This window comes from Channa argus, chromosome 5 (assembly GCF_033026475.1).
Source record: "Channa argus isolate prfri chromosome 5, Channa argus male v1.0, whole genome shotgun sequence".
Classification (NCBI taxonomy): Eukaryota; Metazoa; Chordata; class Actinopteri; order Anabantiformes; family Channidae; genus Channa; species Channa argus.
Genome location: NC_090201.1, coordinates 15,397,346 through 15,413,343, shown reverse-complemented (window position 1 = coordinate 15,413,343; position 15,998 = coordinate 15,397,346). Strand labels below are relative to the sequence as shown.

At 40.1% G+C, this 15,998-nt stretch overlaps 1 protein-coding gene across 9 annotated transcripts in view; it reads left to right on the top strand.

Moving 5' to 3' along the window:
* erc2 (ELKS/RAB6-interacting/CAST family member 2) overlaps window positions 1–15,998 on the top strand; it is a 34,880-nt gene that overhangs the window by 12,455 nt on the left and 6,427 nt on the right. For 4 of the 9 annotated variants that reach the window (XM_067503315.1, XM_067503317.1, XM_067503316.1 and 1 more), the window contains 13 exons: window positions 523–957; window positions 1,261–1,335; window positions 3,818–3,973; window positions 4,771–4,938; window positions 5,410–5,577; window positions 6,491–6,628; window positions 7,272–7,412; window positions 7,717–7,857; window positions 9,100–9,135; window positions 11,237–11,439; window positions 12,712–12,834; window positions 15,048–15,171; window positions 15,293–15,453. In XM_067503315.1, the coding sequence (XP_067359416.1) occupies window positions 523–957; window positions 1,261–1,335; window positions 3,818–3,973; window positions 4,771–4,938; window positions 5,410–5,577; window positions 6,491–6,628; window positions 7,272–7,412; window positions 7,717–7,857; window positions 9,100–9,135; window positions 11,237–11,439; window positions 12,712–12,834; window positions 15,048–15,171; window positions 15,293–15,453 (2,069 nt within the window). Of the gene's footprint in view, window positions 1–522; window positions 958–1,260; window positions 1,336–3,817; window positions 3,974–4,770; window positions 4,939–5,409; window positions 5,578–6,490; window positions 6,629–7,271; window positions 7,413–7,716; window positions 7,858–9,099; window positions 9,136–11,236; window positions 11,440–12,711; window positions 12,835–14,781; window positions 14,794–15,047; window positions 15,172–15,292; window positions 15,454–15,998 lie in introns of all 9 variants that reach the window. The other 5 variants (XM_067503320.1, XM_067503322.1, XM_067503319.1 and 2 more) reach the window with 5 other exon arrangements.

Sequence of the window (15,998 nt, the reverse complement as noted above, 5' to 3'; positions counted from 1 at the left end):
ATAGATGTTTGAAGCACAGTATTAATAATAGACTTCTTAGACTTGCAAGTACAAGTGGAAGAGCGGAAAGGCCTTTTCTGTGCTGCAGAACTGCGTGTTTTGGTTTGATTAACAATTTAATAACCTTTTGTAATTTGCTCACGTGTATAAAAACACAAAACACACTAGTAAAAATTAAAGTTTTCAAAATTCCGTAATTTTAAAAAGACTTAAATTTGAAAAAAAATAAAAACAAAGAAAAGAAATCTCACATATTTAATAGGCCACCCTGTCATTTAACAGTAGCAAACGTTATGCAGTCTGTTCGTTTTTCAAAATATCCAAAGGTCAAGTGTTCTGCATGTTTGACCCATTGTAGCATTTGTCTACAGAACAGTGTACAACAGCATTTCAGCAGTGTGTGTGGCAACCTTGTGGAGTGTTATCATGAAAATCTACTCATTGTGTGCTATTTTTAATTAGAATATTCTTTTGAGTCTTTTTGTGTGTATACGTGTGTGTGTTTATGTGTGTGTTTATCAGCATCTCCAGATGACCATCCAGGCTCTGCAGGATGAGCTGCGCACACAGAGAGACCTGAACCACCTTTTGCAGCAGGAGAGTGGCAACCGATCAGGTTCTGAGCACTTCACCACCATCGAGCTGACGGAGGAGAACTTCCGTCGGCTGCAGGCCGAACACGACAGGCAGGCTAAGGAGCTCTTCTTGCTCAGAAAGACATTGGAAGAAATGGAGCTGAGGATTGAGACCCAGAAACAGACACTAGGGGCTAGGGATGAGTCCATTAAGAAGCTGCTGGAGATGTTACAGAGCAAAGGGCTGCCCTCTGGGCCAGGCAGGGCATCTGAGGAGGAAGAACAAGAGAGAGCAAGGCGCATTGCTGAGGCCGAAGCCCAGCTAGGACACCTGGAAGTCATTCTGGATCAAAAGGAGAAGGAAAACATCCACCTTCGAGAGGTATTTTATATTTAAGGTTATGCTTGATATTAATATGTATAGTATACTGTGTGACAGAGAAAACAGAGTGTTGTATATTTATTCATCACTAGAGGGCAGACTATTACAAACTTTGGATGCTGTGCTGCTTAAGTAAGCATGAGCATATTGATTATGTAATGTGTAAACTGAAATCTCTGCAGAGCATATCATTTGCATGAAATAAATAATTATTTGTTTGTCTTGTTAAGGCAGATAATCATGTAGTCGTCACAATACATTCTGCTGTACAGGTGCAACATAATTGTATGTCTTTTCTGTTAGGAACTGCACAGAAGAAACCAACTGCATCAGGATCCAAGCAAAACCAAGGCCCTGCAGACCATCATTGAGATGAAAGTAAGAACATCACAATGTACAGCCTTATTATTACAATGTGTAGAAGTCATATTATTTAAGAATATTTGGTTATTTTTTATCTAGTTGGATTAATTTATTTATTATTTCTGAAAGCAAGTTTTAAATGATTCACAAACCATTAGTTTCAGTGGGCTGACCAATGTGCCCAGCAAATTTGAAATTACAAGATTATGGAAATGGATGAAGAAAAACTTCAAAAAATTAGCTAAAACTGTTACTATATACAAAAAATGGACAGCCTGTATAAAAGCAGATGTCATATTTGCCTGTACTATTGACTGACATTTACAGGCCTTGTTAATCAGTGCAAGTCTAAACTGAAGACCACACAGATGTGTACTGCTGGCTCTGTTGTTGTCACTGTGATCCTCAACAGCTGAGTCAACAGTCAACACACTGACACATCTCTCTATCTCTTTCTTACACATACCGACATGCAGACACACTGTGTATCAACTCACTGAGCTATTGTGTAAACACAAACAAGAATCAATCTTACTGTTCAACATATCAGCTTTTTTATTGTAGCTCGCCAAAGAGCGGGAACAGCCAGTCACGCTAAATCTCCAACACTGGTTTCAATACAAGCAAAGACAAATTTAGTCTCAATTAACACAACAGACTGTCTCTGACTGTGGGTCTGTCATTGCAAGCTTATTATGTGCAGTAGTGAAAGATCTTTAGTCAAAGTCTGTGAAACGACAAACATGTTTGTAATGTATTATGTAACTTATGTAACTTTAGCTTAAGCAGAAATTAAAAGGACATTTAAATATTGGGACAAACACGCACAGACATATAGATTTGTGTGTGTATATATACATATATATATATATATATATATATATATATATATATATATATATATATATATATATATATATATATATATATATATATATATATATATATATATATAGTATATAACATATTTCCGTAAATATTTAAAATTAAACATATTTATATCTTATTCCAAGGGTAATGGTGTCTGTTCAGATCATCTCTTTTTGTATGGCAGCTGGATCTTACAACTGAAAAATCAGGCCCATCCAGCTTCTCAACTGCTGTAGACACCACCAGCCTCACTGCAGAGGCCTGACATCACTTCCTCAAAATAAATCATGACATCATCATTGAGCTGACACAGCCCCACTAACTCTTGAGTGAGCTGTGCAGGCCCCAGCCTCCCTCGCTGTGGTCATGTGACATCTGTGCTGTGGGATCCTGTTCATTTGAATACAGAGCGAGGGAAGACCCGCCTCTACCTCCTCCTACTCCTCCTCCTCCTCCTGTACTGCGCTGGAAGACCCTGCATCTCTCCCCTCTCCTCTCTCCCTCTGCTGTGTTGATGCTGATGGAAGCACGAATAATCCCCCTCCCTCTCTTTCCTTCGTCCCTCCCGCCCTCTCCTCCTCACTCACCAGAGACTGTGCACAGTATATAGCCTGTCTGCTGCTACCATGGAAACAGGTGTGGTTGTTTATGACAGCGCGCGGCCAGTATGCAGAGAGATAGAGAGAACGAGAGAAACACAGAGGCAGGGAAAGAGAGATAAAGAGCAAGATTAACTGACCAGGTCGATGTACCAGTGATTACATGTGGATGGAATAAAATCTCCCTTTGAAGGTACTGTTTCTTGTGTCTGTTGCAGCTGTGCTAGTTCATTGATGTTCATCTCTTATCACAGAGACTGAAGCAAGATGCAGCGGCAGGGCGAAGTGCATGTACATGTGCAGTGCTCATGTATTGATGTTAACCTCTCAGATGCTTCTTGGGGAGCCTATCATTCCTCATTATGATACATTACCCACGTTCTTCTGTGGTGGACTGTGACTGACCCTGATAATGGCCACAAGTTCATAAGTTCACTTGGAAGAAAGAAGGAGAGACACATTAAGAGGGAAAGACAGGAAGGAACATGGTTGCTCTATGCACTGCTGGAGAAGGAGATGGACCATGGCTAATCTTAAAGACGCTGTATTATTTATTTAAAAAGCGGTGAAGCTAAAACTGCACTCCCAGTCGCAGTCCAGAGACTGGATTCTGCATTGATCTGCAAGCAACTACCGAAAAAAGCTACGGCTTGTTACTTTTCTGTCTTTCCCTGTGCACGTTTCTCCGGTCTTGGCTGATCTCTCTGAGCTGGATGTGTGCTCAATATTTCCCAATGGTGATTAATCCTCTGAGCTGCTGCAAAAAGCTGTGTGGAAAGCTTGTGGTTTCACAGACAGATACTGCAGTTGCTCTCAGCCATTATAGCGCTTCTTCCAGTTTCTCATAATTTTGCTACAGCTCTTCCTTCTACACTCGTTACATCTTATGGTCTTCTATGTTAATTTTTGTTGCTCTCAGTCTTTTTGTACGGGGCTTTTGCCTCTCGTTCAGAATAATTGCAGCATGCAACTTGTGAACATGCCATACTGGATTTTGAGGTGTGTCTCCTCTGCATGTTTGTGTGCAGGACACAAAAATTGCATCTCTGGAGCGCAACATCCGAGATCTGGAGGATGAGATCCAAATGCTGAAGGCAAACGGCTTACTGAACACAGAAGACAGAGAAGAGGAGATTAAACAGATGGAGGTCTACAAGAACCACTCTAAGTTTATGAAAACGAAGGTAGATACCGCCTGTGCTACGAATTCAGATGAAGAAAATACAGTTCTTGTGAAAATAAGGCTGAAATAGAGTATGAAGTTGTTAAAGATGACCCGTGCAGGTCAATTTAGGTAATCTGCTTTAGTTTTTAGTATCATCACTGAGGTGTTCAGTGTTCGGTTCAACAGTCCGAGTGTCAAGAGTTTCAAAAAAGGCTAGGTCAGCAAATAAACATTGTGCCATAATAACTACTTTTCTTTGACAGCATAATTGTTTTTTATTCTGCTGCTAATAAACACTTAAGTTCATTCTGTTCAAAGACTAGTGTATACAACAATATAGTGACGTTTACCTGTTTTTGTTTTTGGACCTATATTGCTATATGGAGCTACACTGTCAAGCCTCCAGCATGCGTAGTCCTGAAATCTGTCAGGGTGTAAAGGTGTATGTGTCTGTTGCTCTCTGGGGCTCATATGTCTCTACAGAGCTTTGAGTCTGTGTTTACATACCGCTCCTCATGTTAGCTGACCAGGCTCAGAGCAGCCACAGTTTTGTTATTCTATTTTTAGGCCTCTTTTCATCAATCATGAATAGAGATAATGTATAATATATGATGAATGCAGGGTAGTTGGTCCCAAATGCATTTTGAATGAGAGGAAAGCATGGTCATAGAAAAGCTGTACTGACTGTACAGCTTTTGCGCTGTTTGTAGTAAAAAAGGTTACATTTTCTCCCTCTCGTCCACACGCAGACATATGCTATAATAGTAAAACATTACACTGCTAACGGACTGGGTTTCACATGTCGTTGTCGTACAGATTGACCAGCTGAAGCAGGAGTTGTCAAAGAAAGAGTCTGAGCTGCTGGCTCTGCAGACAAAACTAGAGACCCTCAACAACCAAAACTCAGATTGCAAACAGCATATCGAGGTGCTCAAAGAGTCTCTCACTGCCAAGGAGCAACGTGCTGCCATACTGCAAACAGAGGTAATGAAAAACCCTTAACTTGTTTGTACACATACAGTAAATCAACCTAACAATACACTGCTTCACAAACATTTTTATTCTCCTAGTCAAACTGAGCAAATAATAGACTTGCTTCTGGGCCCCAGGGTTATTACTGCAAATCATATCAGCACTTTATTTACTTTGGGGACTTCAGACTAACTGAACTATGACTCAGAGGTCCACGAAAGAAACAGTGTACTGTCACTGCACATCTACTAAACACCAAAAAGAGCAAAGCTGTACTAAAAAGTTAATAATTACAGCAGAATTACAGTTATTGCAATACACTAAGTTAAAATAAGAGCAATACGAAATACTCTTTTTTTATAGAGTTGCATGAAGACCTTTTTTTTCTCATTAACAGTCTAATCCACATTATTTAACACGTTATTATTTCATTATGCTATTATGCTTCTTGTTGCTCTAAGATGTTTTTGGCTGTGTCGTCAGGTGGATGCTCTACGTCTCCGTCTGGAGGAGAAAGAGTCCTTCCTGAACAAGAAAACCAAGCAGCTACAGGATCTGACGGAGGAAAAGGGAACTCTTGCTGGAGAAATCAGGGACATGAAGGACATGTTAGAGGTCAAAGAAAGGAAAATCAATGTCCTGCAGAAGAAGGTATGAATCAGAAGGAAAACTTTAAATGGATGGGTGTATTACAAGGTGGATAGCCAAAACACACACATTGAAAAATGTTTGTCAACATCCAAGCCATTCACAAACTGCTGTCTGAGTTAGTGTTACATTATTTACGCGTTAAAACTAACTATACTGGAGACCTGTATGCACTGAAATGACTGATGAGAGGAAGAAGTAATTTTGTCAGATCCTTGACTCCAGGACTAAAGCAGTCACTGTGAAAAACCAAAGCAGAGTGGATACTCTCTTCATTAAGAGTGAGAGTCTCTGTTGCTCTCAGGGGGAAAGTGTCCATAGAAAGACAAGCAAAGAGATATTTATGCCTCAGTGACTCTAGTGTATGTGTGCTATAAATACTCAGTGTTACTCCCTGTCTCACGCTGATCTGCTCCACACCTTCTCTCCCTTATCTGTGCACTTTTATTTTGTCTCATGATTTTTAAAGGTTTGCTTTTTTCCTGAAGTGGCTATTTGTTTTTTGTTTTTTCTTGTGCAATTTTAATAATAAAGTAAATTACATCTGTGCACTAATGTAACTGTATCTAAATTTTCTTCACTGTGCGTTTTCACTAAGCAATTGTGAAGACAGATATGCATGGCACTCTATTCCTGTACTTCTCAAAATTCTTAAATCCTACAGTTTTTGATGCATTTCTTCTTAAAATACAAAATGCTGTGCTTTAAAGACACAGAACATATTAGGAACATAGACATTGCCTGTGGAGAGTGTAAATCTTCACAACTTTTGAAATCTCTTTTGTAAAGTCACCCACAAGTATTACACCGACTTCAAATACTGTTCTGGTTTCGAGATAATGTGAATTACATCTGGTCCTGTGCTTTGTTTTCTTCCCTGTGCCACCACATGTTGGTTTCCTCCTTCCTGACTTAGATTGAGAACCTGCAGGAGCAGCTGCGGGACAAAGACAAGCAGTTGGGGAACCTGAAGGATAGGGTTAAGTCTCTGCAGACCGACTCCAGTAACACAGACACTGCCCTGGCCACCCTGGAGGAGGCGCTCTCAGAGAAGGTAGACCAAGCACTGCTCACAGCAAACTGAAGATTCAAAGTGCATCTCAGTCATGGGTTGGATTTGAGCAGTTGCTGCAAGAATAAATATTTTTTCCTTATTGGGCTTTGGTTCAGCACAGATCTTTGTCACTCTGACGCAGATAAGATTAAATTTTATGGCCTGTATTTATTTAATGTGTGAATGTGGAATTTTTTACAACTCAAAAGAATCCTTTATACATTTTAGTTTTTACATTTTAGTTGTTATTTGCAATCGCTGTGATTTCTTTAGTGTTAAAGTTTGGTTTTCTGCTTAACATTTTGTTAGATTTAGATAATTTAACCCCTCCTGAAAAAAAACCCAAAACAGAACAGAATAACACCAGGGTAGGGTGGTAAAACTTTGACTATGTTTTGTTTGGTTGCAAATAATTGCACATTTTATTCTGAAAAGAAATAAAACCTACTTAGATTAACTTAAAAATGATATGATCAACCATTTCATCACTGTTGTAAAAGACTCCTAGAGTAAGACCGTAATTAATGTTTTTTATTCTTCACTTTCAGCAATGTAGAATTCTTAGTAGCTTTATAAATATAGCCACAATTCATTGTCATTCAGTTCATTTTTAATTCTGTATTTGTGTGTTTGTCTGTGACAGGAGAGGATTATTGAGCGTTTAAAGGACCAAAGAGAGAGAGAAGACAGAGAACGTCTAGAAGAGGTGGAGTCCTATAAAAAAGAGAACAAGGAGCTGAAGGAGAAGGTCAACAGCCTGCAGATAGAATTAACGGAGAAAGAGGTCAGTGACTATATGGAAGTAAGGGATTTTCTTTTATGTAAGGTATGGGCTGCATCCATTTGAATGTATATTGCCCACCCATTGTGCCTTTATGTTTCTCTACTCTGCTGTATAGAGAAGCATGCACTGCTCTTTTTTGTACTGTATGTACTCTATATCCTGTGTTGTACTTTGCTTTTTCAGCAGCGCTGTGTGTGCTATTTACTGTAAGCTGCTTCTGTAGTTATTGTCCACCTGCTTACAATGTGCTGGCCTGCCTGGTTTGTAGCTGTGCTGACTGTCTGTCCTGTCTGCCCATCTACAGTCCAACCTCATCGATCTAAAAGAACATGCTTCATCCCTTGCGTCTTCTGGCCTCAAGAAGGATTCAAAGCTCAAATCACTGGAGATTGCCATTGAACAGAAAAAAGAGGAGTGTAGTAAGTTGGAGACGCAGTTACAGAAGGTAGGTGTGTGCGTTACAGTGCAGAATTACTCTTATAAACACCATCAAATGTGCAAACTGGATCTAAAACTTATAATCCTATATAGTGTTTAGGTGTGTACAGTCTATTTACAGTAGGTGTCTACCTTACAGTCATTATTAGCATAGTTAGCATTAAAATGTTTAATGAATTAAATACATATATAAGTCAGGATGTAGAATTTTTTAAATTATGACGTATATAACAGTTGAGAAGGGCCTTTAGTAGGTCATCAATCCCACTTCTTTAGTTACTATTCCGGAACTTTTGTTTATATGAATCTACATCTAAAATCTAGCTAATAGCAAGTTTGATTCCATGTGTGATGACAACTGTCTGCTCATATGAAGGAAAGGTCCATAGCAGCATGGACCATGTGGTGAGATCATTTTGCTAGCTGCTGTTTTCAGGGTCAGCTTAAGAAAAAACTGTTTTAGTTTACAGTTCTGTAGTAGAATTATGTATGATAAATGCGTCATCTGCAGTAAATAAAGTATATAAAGATTTCTAAAGAAGTTATATAAAAAACAACATCACTGTAAGTCCAGTGAGCATATGCGTGGACACTATGAAGTGATAGTGACAAATTATTCGTTACAATTTGTTATTTCTTTTATTTTAATGGACTTAGTTTTTCCCCTGCCTAAACAAACCTGGAACTCAGGCTTTGCTCTTTTTCTTATTTTTTAAAGCTAAACACTGACAATATAGGACTAATAAACTTCTCAACAACACAAATTGTATTCAATAGAAATATAAAAAAGTCGTCTAATAATCCATGATTAGGATAACTCCTTGTAAATGCCATTACATTCTGGCAATATCACTATAATCTGGAAGGAGCCAGGATTCTGAAATTAGCTCTATACTGTATAAAAATCAGTTGATTAAGATAATGGCTACCACATTGCTTTTTCACCTGGAACAGGCTCCACCACTTTGTTAGGCCACTGCAGGGAGCAGACAGTCTCCCCCTCTGCGTCCTCCTACTCCATAATCCTCAGACTGTCCCTGTGTCTGTTTGACTGCATTTGTCTGTGTTTGTGTGCCCTAAACCTGTAACCATATTTGGCGTTCCTGATGTAACTGATGTTCTCTTAAACATGTATTGTAACAAGTCTGATCCTGCTGTTCTCTCCCCGGCTTAAATTAAATCCTAACACTCACTCTCCTGGGTTTTCGACCTCCCACTCCTTCCCTCAACCCCCCCGTTTGCAATGTAGCAAGCTGAGCAGCTATTCAGTCACATGAACAATCCTGTAAGTCGCTCTTTTGTGTTGCCTGAGGCACACATTGAAAGCATGAGGACACTGATAACTTTTTTTTTAAATGTGCTAGATGGTGATCATGCCAGACCCCAGCACAGGTTCTGCTTTTACCCACCCAGCCAGATGCATGTTTACCATTGCACTGTACGGATACAGTTAGCTTTATACTACACTCAGAGTCCTCAGTAACATACTCATTCTGTAAACGTTTGTGTTTGTGACACATGGTGAGACTGGTGCTACATGGACATTGTATGGAGATTTATTAGCTCAGTTATAGTTTAAGGGTACACTTTCTCTTTATTTTATTTTCTCTCTTTTTTCTGTTTCATGTGTGATTAGTTTAAAAAATATAGTATTTTCTTTATAATCTACATTAGAAAATAAAAGGCATTCTGCACGCTAAAGGTGTGCAACAGTGTATAAAGACATCTTGACTTTCATTCACTAGGGTTAATTTAGAGCAAATGTGTGACATTAGGAAATCTTATACCTTATACTGACATCCAAATAGTGCAAACCCAGGTTTTGAATCCAGCAAATCCAGGTTGCAATTCTGGATTCTAATACCTAAATGCATAATCATCATCAACCTCGTCACAAAGGCTGCTCTGTGAACATAGCAGATGTAGGAAGTGGCCAGGAATTCACTTCTGGATTCCTCTTGCTGCATGTTTTCACACATCGAACCCTGAAATAAATAGAATTGCCCTCGTTGTGTAAAAACAAAATTTTGCCCAATATTGATTTTGTGACGTTTGAAGATGACAGATAAATTATTTACAGTCTGGATTCCTTTACAGAATTGAAATTAGTGCCTTTTAGGATATTTCCGCATGTCAACAGGAGGCTTTAAATAATTTCTTAGGATGCAGTGATATTGATTTTTATAGCTGATACCAGCTATTGTTATTTATTGTTTCACAACACTAAAATGCCTTTTTTGTGAATCATAGTAAAATGACAGCTGCAAAACAAGCTTGACTTAATTATCCTGAGTTAAATAATTGTCCCTTCTTTGATTTTATGAACAAATACAACGCATAACAAAGGATAAATAAATAAATACAGAAAGCAACTGAAAAAACAAAAAATAGGAAAAACAAAAGCCACCATATAGTGGATTTCCTATAACAGAAATCAGTAAACCTCATTTATTGCGCAATACTCAAATAGATGTTTAATCAACATAACACTTTGGACTCAAAATACAACACGTACTGTCTGGACTAGGTCCCTGTTGCTTCTCTCTTTGCTTCAACATTCTTTTGACTGACAATTGCAATTGACTGTGCAGCTTTGTTAGGTTTGCATGATTTGGTTGACCTTGTTGCATGTCGTCACTGTCAGTGTGGCCACGCTTCTCCTGTCATGTTGTGGTGCGGTTAGCTAAGGTGTCAGATGTGGTTGGAGATCACTGTAGTGTTTTGCTGGATGGCTCTGTACAGTATAACTCTTGCACTTTATTTTTCTTGCGACTTGTGTTGATTTGTGTGGCTGCATATTGTGTGGAGAGTGATGTGTACCACTGTAATACAACTCATAGACAATACAGTAATTTGTTGCAATAATGAAATTACCCCACATTGACCACACAGCAGTGGCCCGATTGTGACAGATTGTGACAGATAACCAGTAATACAAAGTCATCATCATAGCATTTTACTTCAATTTGTGTGTTACTGGTTTTTACTTATTTAATTGCTGTGTAAACACAAGACATACAAAAGCACACATACACCATCCTGTATTCTGCATACCCACCAAGAGTGCAAAGTGACTGAGTCTCTGAGGGTTGTTAAATGGAGCTAAATAATAGCTCTGTTAAAGCTAATGAACCAGTACCAGTAATGATGCCCTTGTCCACAACTTCCTACTCTACTTTATTCATTCAGAAAGAGGAGGAGAGAGCAAAGGGAGTAGTTAATATAAGACACTGATGGACTGCAGTGTACTGTGTGTATCACTCTGCCATGGGCAGTAAAACATTCTGTGCTGCACTGCATGGTTGTATGGACATTGTAATATTAGCGTGTCTTTAGGCAAGTGCCTGTGTGCATTTTTATATGTTTTTCCTGGTATGTGGATGCAGAAGGCCCACGAGGTGGAGCAGCAGTCCGGCTCTAGAGGGAACCCAGAGTATGGGGACCGTGTGAAGTTGCTGGAGAAGGAGGTGGGCTACTACAAGGAGGAAGCCAACAAGGCTCAGGCGGAGGTGGAGAGACTCCTGGACATCCTGCGGGAGGTGGAGACTGAAAAGAATGACAAAGACAAAAAGATTGCTGAGCTGGAAAGGTAACTATCTCTGACTGTTGAGAGAAGTAACAGTAGGTCAAAAAGGAGAGATCAAATAAAGTGTATGCAATGAGTAGAGTCAACAAGTGGATGAAAAAAAAACTCTCTGGTCACCCTGGAGATCAAGGTGGATGTGTGCATTAGGAAGTCTGAGAGAAAAACAGCAACGACACGACAACGACAAAGAACAGTAACCAGGGATTGACTGGCTCAGGGATGTCAGACAGTGATGTCGCAATTGTCAAAATGGTAGGGGTCTTGGCAGCATGGGAAAGGAGAAGTGACGGAGAAAATTAGAACAGCAGGAAATAGCAGACATTCACTCATAGACAAATAAAATCCTTTTGCTGAAGCATCATTTAAAGTATTCAAAGGCATCTTACATTTGCTTGTGCCTGTAGTTTCTTGTACTGTGTGCAGCATATTTTAGGAGTTCCATGTACTTTTGAACCCATGTACAGCCATTTTGATTTACAATAGTGCTGTCAAGTGTCTGTCAGCACATTGTTCTGCACTGGTACCAGTCAAGGTCTTAGGTAATATGCTCAGAAATGCCTGAATGGCAAGCTGCAGCTTCAAGTTATGACACATTGGACACTACTGTATGCTGGGTGAGAGATTAGAGACAGTGACAGTAACTGCTTTAATGGAAAAGATTTCAGGTAATGGACCACATAAATTAAGCTGGGGTCATAACCAGCTCCTGGCTCACCTCTCAGTGTGGAACTTGGTCATGAGTTTTCACACTTGAAGCAGCTTTTATGTAGTTTTGGTTCGGCTGATATCTTTCTGAACAAGGCGAACATTTTGTCATTTACCTGGAAGTGATGTCAAATGACTGAGACGCAGACAAAGATTGTTAGGACTGCATGAGAAGCACACACGAGCACTGTTTTCCAGTGACAACCCCCCTCTCCTGCCACTTATACAATCCCAGTCCCATCATTTATTTTTAAAACCAGTTATATTTTTCCCTCCCAACCAGAGATAAGGGCCACTTTGTTAAGTGTCATGCAAATTCGTTTGTTGTGTATTGATTAATTCAGTGTTCTTGTCCTTCTTTGACATCTTTACCCACTTTTTTCTGTCTTGTTCCCTTTTCTATTTTCTGTATCATGCCCACTTGTCCCCATTTTTACCCTCTACCATTTGATCACTTTCAACCTCGGCCTTGAACCTCCTTCTTTTCCTTTCTCAAATCCGAATCTGGTATTTCAATCTCTTCTCCATCTGCCTTGCAACTCTTTCTCTGTTGTGTCCCCCTGACACCAGCCCCCCTCCCTCTGCCCCTCGCCCTACCCCTCGTCCCGGTGGCAGAGCTCCCTCTGACCCGCTCCCTTCTGTGTCCGCTGCTCCCCAGCAGATTGGGGGCATGGTGTGGGATTTCCTGGGAAAGTGAGTGCTCTGCCCTGGCACTTCAGCTCAGCTGCGTGGTTTAAATCTCCGACTCCGACTGCTGCAACTGCATCTGGTTTCACCTGTGTGCCTGGGTCTGCCTGTTTTCTGAATGATTCATAGATCTTTGTATCAGAGTGATGCTCTGTGTTTGAATTACTGTACCTGTGCACGTGATACAAAGATCTCTTGCTTTTTTCCTTAGCATGTTTTTCCTTATTGTTTAACTGTATGAACATGTGCTATATGTGGGTTCTGATTAATTGTCATTAATCTGTGTCAGGTTTTGACTCTGTGTGTGTGTGTATGTGTGTGTGTGTGTGTGTGTGTGTTTGTGTGTGAAGGAGAGTGATAGTTGCTGCTGCATGTTTATTTATTCAAACTGCATGTACAACCAGCATTAGCAGCCATCTATCTCTGCACTGATGATTGAATGGGGATTTTAAGTCAACACAAATTTAGCTGTAGTATAAATTACATTACAAATCAGCAATTTAAAGCACGATGTAGAGTGTGTTTGATTGCATATATGTAACACATACAGTGTTCCATTTAAAATTCAATATGCTGTACAAACCTTAATGTTTGAATTTTGTACACCAGCTAATGTAAATATGCAAAGCATCAGGTCATAAAGTTTGAAATATATGTCTAGGCATATATTCTTTTGATTCCTGAAACAGTACACATTACTTCATACTGTTGTTCACGCTATGCTCTGTTTCTGTAATGATGCATGAGCCAGTCACACCAAGTATTGAGCCAAAAGGACTACTAAACTTAAATGTTTTCGCAAAATATTATAATATAACTGAAATGAAAGCCTTGTCAAAATTTGGACAGGTATAAAAATATTAACAATTCTCAGAGTACTGTATGTAGAACTTGGTGTGATTTTGCAACTGCTCTTGCTTTTGTAATCCATTTTAGTTTACTATGCTGTACATGTACATCCTCCCTGCATCCCTGCAGTTAATACCTTGCACACACACTGAGACACACCCGTATACGGTTGTGTCTTTTTTTGTGTGTCCGGTTTGGCTGTTTGGTGTTGTTACTGTTTCTGTTCTTACAGCTGAGGCCTTTTCCTGCCATGAGCACGCTTCCCCTACTCATTCCAGCCGCCCATCTGCCCGTCACACCTTACATTACCCTCCCCGTCTGTAACTCTCGGTCACCCTCCCACGTTCATCATTTCAATATTATCACCTGATAGCCCCTCTTTTCAAGTAGTCTTCTACCCTGCCCACCCTCCTGTTTTTCTGCCCAACCTGTCCCACTTCTCCCTGTCCCTACCCTGCCTAGCTTGCTCTACCAGACACTAAGGGAAATGATCTGCCTAGTGGCCTGCATGAATAGAGCTGCTCTGCTCCAGGTCTACACGTGCTCAGTGAGTGAGGTGCTGTAGTAGGTAGGGTTTGGACTGAATCCTCGGTCCTGAAGTGTGTTGGTTCAGTTGGTTCTGTTCTGTTTGAACAACCCTCCATCTACGACCAATTTTTTCAATGGCTCACTCCTTCCCGCCCACTTGGTCAAACAACCATTGGCTTCCCTCCTGTTCCTCTGTCCTCTTTCCCTTCTTTTTTTGCCCCGCTAACTTTTGCCTGTCTAAATGCATGTCTGCCACTCCCAGGCTTGGCAGCAGATGCACATGGCTCCATGTTTTCAGAGAAAGTGCATCCTGCATTAGCTGTGTAAGGCTACAGAGCAGCAGCTGTTCTAGGTGCCTTTGTAATCTCTCTTGGTGTTTGACAGTGGAAATTGTGATCTCCTCTGAGTTTTCTCTATTGTTTTCTTGTAATTGTTTCTTTTGTGTTATGTTTCTAATGTTTCTTTCTTCTTTTTTTTTTTTACTTTTTCCTGTGTGTGCTCTCATCTGCTGCTTCCAATTCCTCCACTTGTCCTATCATACCTTTCTCTTCTACCTTTTCCTTTTCCCATCTGCAGTCTAGCTCCCAGGTAAGTTATGCCCTGGCTGTCTTTCCCATCTCTACCTATCCACACCCCATGTTGTTGTTCTAGTGATCTCAAAGCTGGTATGATTTTTGAAATTAAGATATTTCAAAATGCACCTGAAATGACTGTCCACAGATTGTTACTTGTCCTTTTTGTGTTTTATATTATGGTAAAACAGTGTACTCCAAACAAGGATATGTACTGTATTCAGGAATATGATGGGCATGGGAATGCTTATAAAATTTGTGATTTTACAGACAAGGAGGCAAAGACCAGACTAAGAAAGGTCTAAACATCAAACTGGGACCACAAGGAGACAAGAAAGGCTTAGGACAGGACCCTCGTAAGGACAGCTCTATGGATAGTGGCCACCACTTAAAGGTTCAGATTTACTCATGAGAAATATTTACCACTGTTGATACAGGTTTAAGTTTTTGGGCAATGAATTGTGTGTCTACAATGTCATTTTGTGTGTTCCCACATAAAACCCCTTGTGTTTCAGCTGGAGGAGCTGATGAACACACTGGAAAGGACTAGGCAGGAGCTGGATGCCACGAAGCAGCGACTCTCGTCCACACAGCAGTCTCTGCAGGAGAGGGACACCCACCTCACCAACATGAGACAGGAGCGCAGGAAGCAACTGGAGGAGATCCTGGAGATGAAGTTAGTGTCATTATCTTTGTGGAGATTCTCAGTCATTCATCCACCCGTTATCTGTTACCTCTGGGCGAGAGGCAGGGTACAAGCCTGGATAGGTATCCAGTCTCTTCTACAGACAATCATTGACAATCACATTCACATCTACAGGCATTTTAGAGTCACAAATTGAACTGCATGTCTGTGGACTGTGGGAGGAAACCAAGGTACCCGGGGGAAACCCTTGTAGCACAGACAGAACATTGAATCTCCACACACAGGAATCAAACGGGGATCTTCCAGGACTATTCAAGCTCAGAGAAGTCAGCATGAGACAGTTTGAGCTATGAGGCACATTTTATGTTCACAGCAGAACAGAGCTTTCACATTGTTGAGTTATGTGACTTGTGTCACTGATTATCAGAAGTAGTTGTACTTGCACTTAAACAGCATTTGACATTAAAGCAATTAAATTAAATTAATGTAATTTGATTTATAGTACAGTTCTTTACTCAAAAGAGCTTTACAAAATCACTTATCTATGTAGTACCATTAGGTTAGTGTTCTTTCAA